The following is an 8191-nucleotide window of genomic DNA, read 5'->3' as shown; positions in this document are numbered from 1 at the left end:
ACAGATGAATCCCAACTTGGGTCATGGGATGCATGATTTAGCAACTTTTTTTGCGCATGCGAGAAACTTTCCACGTGATTGGGAAGGACAAATTCCTTCATACCGAAAAGCACAAAGGACTCTTTGGTTTATAGGGAAAGTGGAGGAAATACAGACACCTGTTTTTATGACACTATTCATCCATTTGATTTTAAAGAATAGATTTTCCCTTTAAAGAATTGTACATATGAAAAGTAGAGGATTTTTTTCCTTTGGTTTGAGTTTAAAAGGGAAAATGAAAGAATTTTACAATTCACTCAAACCACTTTCTTGCATTTCTATGCAAAGAATAATGCAAAGGCCATAAGTTGTTGTTAACGATCTAACCTTACTTTTACTTGTGTTTTAACGTTCATTAGACTGTGTTTTTACTGTATTCTCACTATTCTTGCAAATCAACACCATTTTTGTCAATTTTTTGCTAGTGTTTCACAACCCTTTGTTTAGCACATACTCCCTCTAAAATTCTATTATATTCTTGTGTTTTATTATTACTACATTTTTAAAATCCTACAAATCAAAACAAGGGCTAAAAGGCGGTAATTCCTTAGAACCCCTCCCATTTGGGCTTTTTCCCCGGCGTTTCAAACAGGCTCACGACGTGGCCCAATGGTTATCGGAAGTCCAGATGTCACAAATGAAAATGGCTAGTTTAGACGCAGGTCTCATTTGGCCCATAATTTGCCTACACGTCGCTACATATATTTCATCTTCTACTAAAAAAACATATATTTCCTCTTTTTACAACAACAACAACAAAGCCTTTAGTTCCAAACAAGTTGGGGTAGGCTAGAGGTGAAACCCATATCCAATGTGGCGCGTCGCTGAGAAGGTTACGCCCCAATGAAAATCTTTCAGGTTTCATCTTCATAAGAGTGGCTGAGTTTTTATGTTAGCTCACCAAGCCTATCACAACCCTCCTCCTTTATCCGGTTTAGGACAGGCTATGTTGCGACAACATAGGCGGAGTTATATATTTCCTCTTTTTCTTCTAAAAAAAACATATATTTCCTCTCTTTTTTTGGACGTGCATACCTGCATATCTATGCTAACAGCCGTGCCATCAAGTAGCAAATCAAATCAAAGGGTAAAATGCCATCGAAATATCGAGTACAAGCAGTGCGGTTCAACCTTCAAAAGACGGAAATAGTTATACTGTTCTCCTAATAGCGAGTGCTAAGCCTGAATCGGCACCGTTTTCGCACAAAGCCAAAGATCTAAGACCCCCAACTTTGTTATTCTATACTACACATCGGCCACCATACAATACAGCGGAAACAAAACTAGTATAGTAAAGTAAAAACAAGGAGAACGCAAGCAAAATAACCGACTATCCGTAAAGTCGTAAACACCCCAACCAATTCATGAGCGTGACAAGTAGAGGTGATAAAGGAAACATGCGATCGCTGGGATCATTGGTACCGGGAGCTCTTGTACACCGGCGTCCAGCAGTCCGGCAGGCTATTATCCTGGAGAACTTGCGGGGTGCACGAAACAGGGACCAGGCAAAGCCCTCTGCCTCTCAAATCCTCCTCTTTACCTCCCCATTGAAAGGGCACCTGAAAAGAGTTTATGATAGCAAGTCATTACCAGGTACGTTTAAGACGGTTTAGAAAAGAGAAAAATACATATCTCTGAAATTCAATGCCACTACCTCGTTTGTGCTATTCTTCATGTAGGGTTCACTCAATAGCTGTCCAAATCAGAAAAGGGGCAAGCAGTCAGCATGGTACTAACAGTTGGCATTATTACCTAACTTTAGAAAAGGTGTAGTGCTGGTTGTGACTCGTGACTGTGTGAGTGACATTATTCTTTATGTTAATTATTCTATAGACGACGACAACATCATCTTTCTTTAGACAAGACTTGACATGGCATGGAAATCCTCATTCTCGAAAGAAAAAGAATGGCATGGAAATCCGCCAACAAACAGGCATAGCAAGTCAAGGCAGCAAATGCTTAGTGAAGTGCAACGATAATGTGAAACCGTCGGTGTGAGTATTCATTGTATCTTATGCTACAGGACGTATCTACATGGCTCAGCTGCAGAACATTTTTTTGAAACCTTGGCAGTAACATCTGCAAGTCAAAACATACGGCTTATCTGAAAAGGATTATGATGATATCAACCTGTATCTGCTCATGTAGATATTCGATGTGCTTGATGGTTTCATACAACACTGATGCTCTATCTGTCTGATAAAATACAAATTTTAGATGGAGTTAGCAATAAAAAGAGAAGAATGGAAGGTCATCTCACTATTTTCACTTAGCAATACTTGCAGAATTTGTACCTTCCCATACGGTGAGATGATCTGCTGCAATGCTATGATCTTGTCTCTCTCTCCCAACTTCATATCAGGCACTTCTGCCTGTGTTTGGCTCAAAATAAGTTGATCGGATGCTTCTCAGAGAGTTTAAACCAGTTCGTCAAATAATCTTCATTGTTAGTTACCTTGGGAGGTGATCTACTTGAAGTATCTTTCTTCGACCTCTTTCCGTTGCCTGCCAACTTTTCCTCTGATTTTCTCTTCTTAGGATCACGTGCAGCACCACTTTGATCTGTACCAGTCCTTGCCTGCAAATTCAAGAATCATATGTACACAGGTAGATTGTAGAGCACATTGTAAACAGCAATAACTTCTACTCTGCCGTTACTTAGCAATACAATTTAGCATTCCAATCTTACCGAAACAGTACGTTGCTCATGCTGATTGGTATCTGACAATTCTGTTTTTGATCTGTAACCACTAGCATAGATTGCATCTGGTGAAATCCTAGCACCAAATGAAACCTGCATTACTCGGCCCTCCTGAAAAACCCTTTCACTCCCAGAGCCAGAATAACCCAGAGGGCTTCCATGAATTGCAACACTAGTAGGAAGCGTTTTCTGCAGGAATGCATTCATGGGAGCTCCAAGCTCCTGCTGCTGGGAACCATCTTTTACCTCGTGATTGTGGCTTGGCATGCAACCCATCATGCTCTCTTGCACAAAGGTACTGTTCCCAAGGTACACTGGTGGAGAGCTCGCAATCCCATCACAGCTGACGGGCAGAGCACTGGGGCCAGCGTACGGACCGCCACTGTCAAAACCATAGGAAGCTGATCCGGAGATGCTGTTGTAGTCGCTGCCGTCCATCCCTTTGAGGTAGTCGCATGCCGCCGAGGAGAAATCATCGAGCATTTCTGGCATCACCGTCCTCGCTTCGAGCAAGGAAAGGAAGTCCTTTCCGTGGCCACTGCTCCCGCCAAGCTCGTTGCTGCTCCCATGAGCTCCCATGCTACTGAAAAGGTTGTTTCATGGTCTAACTTCTGTCAGATGTCACTGAACAAGCATCAACAAGTGTGAGACGTGCATACTCACAGGTCAGTCTGGTTCCATAGATGCCTGCTTGGAAGGTGTGTGCGGGCTGGTGAAGAGGGGTCCTCGCAGAAGGTTGCCGGGTCAGTGGCCGCAGAGGCAAGGAGTGTGCCAGTGTGGGGGCTCCATAAGGGGAAGGGTGCATGCTTCTGTATGATCTCGTGACTCTCCCAGACGCTGCTGGCTGGTGAAGTGGAGGAACTGCTATAACTAACTGGAATCTCAGGTGCATGTTCGTCCATGAAATATGCTTTGGCTGCAGAAGATGTGATGGATAGGGTCATTTTATAGGTGCATGAAGTTCCCTTCTCTTCTCACCTTCCCATGGTGGTCTTTTCAGAGTGTATGCCGACGTGTGCCTGATGAGATCCTTTCAAATTCTAAGAGGTTGTCAATTTTACTTTTACTTGGCACGAGTTCACCTGACCTCGAGTGATCTACTTCTAGTAATCAGTATGGTGGAACTTGTGGGATGCAGTGAGATGGAATTGATTATTAAACCCCATAACTTGGTAAGCTTGGAGGGAATTTCAGATCCTAATGAGTGGGAAGGAGAACAATATCAAGAACATTTTGGTGGAAAATCATTATGTTACAGATAGGAAGGTACTTGCTACAGGCAGTGAGTCTCTCATTCTCCCACTTGCACATTCCTCTGAAAGGATGTGTGTGCCATCGTGCACCACACAGTCGACTTGTATGTTCAGTAAGCAGTTCTACTTTAGAGAACTAATTTCAAGAAAAATGAGCACACAATGTCGAGTGACTCAAGTAATATATCCTCATTACGAATATAGTTACACTAATTTGGACTCATATTTCCTTGAAAAGGTTAAAGTGGCATGATTATTATTTATTAAAATGATGCCATGGCACCTAAACCATAGCATAAAGGGACACCATAGTTTTTGGAAGCTGTATACTGTGGAGTCTGGACTGTGGAGAGGAGAGAGACTTCAGTCAACACAAGTAGAAAGACCCTGCCATCTTGTGCTGAGAGTGGACGAGGGGTGTTGGTGTGCCAGGGTAGGTTTCAAGTTAGTTCGAACCTGTTGACAATCCAACTCCAAGGGAAGGAGCATCTGGACATGCTCTAACATTTGAAAAAACATGCAATTTGGAGATCTGCGACCTGAAAAATCAGTACCACAGCTTTTTAAGTTCCTAGTGACAAGAAACTACAAAGATTTAGTAATCCTGACATAACACTTTGTAAAAGAAAAAAAATCACATGACCCCCCTCCATTCCACCGCAAGTCTAACAAAAGCATGATACTCATAAACTCAAGTTAGCTATTCCAGAAGCTAACTGGGGTAGCACATTGCCACATGATAAGGGTTGTAATGGGCCATATATTTTTTTCATTTACAGGCAGCACCGTGACATAGAGTTGTGCCGACTAGTATTTTGAATGTCCAAACTATAACCATCGAGGCATCAACAGATAATAGAAGATACCTAGGAGGCTAGGACAGGGTGGCATCAGACAAACAAAGATACTTTGCAAAGCATACTCCAAGTACACTTGAAAGGCGATAACTCTGAGGCCCAAACTCAAATGACAGAATCACTTTCTCTGAAACTCCTAGCATTCTCTAAAATTCTCAAGATATGGAAAGTAAACACCACTTCACCTCTTAAGCAATAAACTTGCAGACCAGTGGCGTAAGCATCTGCTCCCATCCTACCCTTTATAGAACACCCCAATATTATCATCTAATCTGACAAATAAATACTGGTTCCCAGATTGAATTAAGAGGCTCAAGTTGAACCGTTGAGGGGAAATACGCTTAAATAACAATCACCATCAGCAGACTGGTATCTGTATTTGGTTAGGGAAATGTAATCCAGATAAAAAGGGATGTTCGTAGGGAAAGTCATAGCAGACTACTTTTCTTTACGTAATTGTTTAACAACTATTAAACCAAAGGCCCTTTCTGGAAAGCAACAAAAAGCTAATGATGACACAGCTTGTATTATACACGTAAAGAAGGTAGGTAAGGAAGGAATATTTCTTTCTTCCAGAATCAGCAATAGTTCTGGTACTAAATGATACTTGGTTGAAATATCAAATTCATTCTAGAGATAAAATTGTTGATTCCCTGATAACTTGATCTTCTAAATTTAAATTTTAGGTTGAGCTTCTAGAATAAGCTGGGTAGGGGGCAGCTTATTTCCACAGCCGGCCATTAGCCCCAAAAAACTGTCCCTTACTTATTTGCTACAACATCCTTTAGAAAACCAAGACCAGATACCAGGAGCTATAACACCTGCCAATAAATCACCCTGGATGCATACAAGGATGGGGGGCCTTCCAACTTTCAGAGAAGAGAAAGACATAAAGCATGGATATCCAGTGGGAAGCATGCGTACCATTCATTCTAATAGAGAATAAGAGGTAAAGCATACCAAGAATTCCTTGTGGGCTTTAATGACCGAATAGGAATGAGCCTTTCTCTCCTCTATGTTGACCTCTTTCGTGTCAAGCACTAGGGATAACCTCATTTCAAAACTTAATGCAAAGACTTCTTACTCACATGTGACGACCTCAGGTTAGTGGAGGCCGAAAATGAAGGATTAAAGTTGGATGTCTCAGCGTGAACATAAGAAGGATCTACAAGCAAATGCGTTAGATACGGGTCCTTTGAGAATACACATCCTCCCTGACCAATGATTAACGGCAGTTCTGTGGAGCGGTTTGGTGGGATAGTTAATATTGAGATCATCTGTTGTGACGTATGAAGCGTACGTTGCCCATTATGGTCCAGATGAGCGCATTAGATTCAAAGGGCGGTGCAATGCACTTCAATCACCATACAAATTGCTGATGAAGCCGGTTCCGTCAGAAATTTAATAAGAAAGCCATACAACGACATGATGGTGTATGAGGCAACCTGAAGCTAGAGTCTAGACTTGATATATGTTCCTTTCCTCATAGCACCTTTGATGAGGAGCACCCAGACATCTACGAGTTGGTCCAACAAATCAAATCGGAGGCACGCTCCTGGGCTATGGCAGGCGCAGGAAGCCTCAACCTGCTGCTGCCCTATGTGAGTGCCTCTGAGATATTAATGTGTCTGCGTGCTGGGGTTCAGCTTAACTTTAGGCTTGTAAATACCAACTTTTCCATTTTATCAATACACTGAAGCACCAAGCTTTTACATTTCCTTAAAGGGCAAAAAAATGGGATGTAACCACCACCTCCTAGGAGGATTGTATCTTCTCATCTTTTCAATGCAATGAAACGCAAAGAGTCCTTTGCGTTTTCTCGAAAAAAAGGGGATGGTTGAGGTATTACTGATATTGCTTTCTCAAGCACGTAAAAGCATGTTAAGGCCAGATATAGTCATAGAGAAATAGAGAAAGTTACCTGGAAATGGTAGGAACAGGATCAACAATCAATTTTTTCCCGGACCTTATTGCTAGCACGCATGCCCAAAAGGCACAGCTGTAAAAGAGAAATCATGAATGAATAAAAAAATTATGCAAAAGGATACAAGTCATGGCTCGTCAGAGAGCAACTCAGCAGTAGCTATAAACCATTGTACCTGTGAAATTAGAGTAAAAGCAACTTTGACTCCTGTAGAACGACCATTATCCCTGGGCATAGTAACAATTAGTAAAGACTGTAAAATTTCATAACCATAGTAAAAAACTAAAAGGTATTTGATATTTTGAGAGTAAGTCGAAGCAAAACAGGATAGTGATAAACTAATTCAAACAAGAATGTAACCATGTCAATTGCCAACTGAACTGGAAAATCAGAAGATTAATACAAAGATAGATGACAATGGAAAGATACATTAAGTGAGGTCATGTTTTGCCAGAAAAGGTTTGAACAAAGCGGACAAAAAGACACATTACGAACAAGTTGTTCAGAAGTACGAAACTACCAAATGCAAGTGGAGGAACCTCAAAGAACTACACACTTTCCGTCAAACTGAATGAATTGGAACAGTTCAACAGAAAAAGATGCAACAGATCAACATGAGGCTCACATGAGAAAATATTTCAATTCACGCTCCTCGCAGAAAGAAAAAAAACAGAAATGAAAACCACAATGCAACTAAGGCACCCAGCAATCCTGTAAAAACGATGAGCTTCCAAACACTCGGGCATGAATTTAATCAGAAGCAATCTATAAACTGGTCTAGCTGCCATGTGGCATTGCTCCCTCCAAATTTCCAGTTTAGTAATTCTGTTCACTTTTGTCAGCCAACATCATTCCTACTGTTCTTAAAAATGCATGGTAGTACAAGACGAGCAGAATAAAATAATTCGAGGAATTATTGATGGGAGTAGAATGAGCATCAAACTTCTAAAAGTCTACCAAAAGATTAAAGCATTCTTAGAATAGTTTTTCATATTATTATCCTTTACACACTCTTTTAGACCCATACCACCAGATGATGGCCATACTGAAAAGAGGGATGCATATCACTGTCAATAAGTTTTTAAGTGATGCAGAAAGGCATTTTCACATGCCTGCCCACTGCCACAGGAACCCTAATATAAACACAGCATAACTTGCCTCAAACAGTGAAGCTCAAACATATACTTCTGGCAAACCTTGTGCCAGCCGCACCAAATAATGTAGTAAAGTGCAGTCTAAATCCACAATAACCCAAACAGAGGGCAGGAAGTACCTGATGTTACTACGCCGTCTGATGTTGATCAAGTTTGTCAGACTGTTGCTAGCAGAAGGTAAGGAACATACATTCTCCTTAGCGAGCAACAACTTGGGGACAGAGAATATGAAACCAAAAATAGTAGAGAAATAAAGGATACAG

At 41.3% G+C, this 8191-nt stretch overlaps 1 protein-coding gene across 2 annotated transcripts; it reads right to left on the bottom strand.

The window, feature by feature from the left end:
- Positions 1-1116: 1116 nt before the first annotated feature.
- On the bottom strand, positions 1117-8186 carry LOC125528400 (uncharacterized). 2 transcript variants are annotated; one of them, XM_087544670.1, is made up of 11 exons: positions 8048-8186; positions 6950-7001; positions 6772-6849; positions 4450-4532; positions 3404-3656; positions 2729-3323; positions 2495-2617; positions 2334-2411; positions 2170-2235; positions 1694-1732; positions 1117-1598 (listed from the first exon to the last, which is right to left on the bottom strand). In XM_087544670.1, the coding sequence occupies exons 5-11, from the start codon at positions 3640-3642 to the stop codon at positions 1452-1454; spliced, it is 1287 nt and encodes a 428-aa protein (XP_087400796.1). In that variant the 5' UTR covers positions 3643-3656; positions 4450-4532; positions 6772-6849; positions 6950-7001; positions 8048-8186; the 3' UTR covers positions 1117-1451. The 2 variants fall into 2 exon arrangements, with proteins under 2 accessions (XP_087400796.1, XP_087400795.1); XM_087544669.1 differs by having other exon boundaries at positions 3404-4532.
- Positions 8187-8191: the final 5 nt, after the last annotated feature.

The sequence above is a fragment of the Triticum urartu genome, chromosome 2A (assembly GCF_056163025.1).
Source record: "Triticum urartu cultivar PI428250 chromosome 2A, HENAU_Tu73, whole genome shotgun sequence".
Lineage (NCBI taxonomy): Eukaryota > Viridiplantae > Streptophyta > Magnoliopsida > Poales > Poaceae > Triticum > Triticum urartu.
The sequence above is the reverse complement of the archived record's forward strand: the minus strand, read 5'-3'. Positions and strand labels throughout refer to the sequence as shown.

What these genes read in the sequence shown, in the direction of transcription:
- LOC125528400 (XM_087544669.1), bottom strand. Translation starts at nt 3,684, where the DNA reads ATGACCCTATCCATCACATCTTCTGCAGCCAAAGCATATTTCATGGAC. An exon ending in CAAGTAGATCACCTCCCAAG is followed by an intron (nt 2,412 to 2,494) that starts GTAACTAACAAT and finishes AGCCAAACACAG; the next exon opens with GCAGAAGTGCCTGATATGAA. An exon ending in TGAAGAATAGCACAAACGAG is followed by an intron (nt 1,599 to 1,693) that starts GTAGTGGCATTG and finishes AACTCTTTTCAG; the next exon opens with GTGCCCTTTCAATGGGGAGG.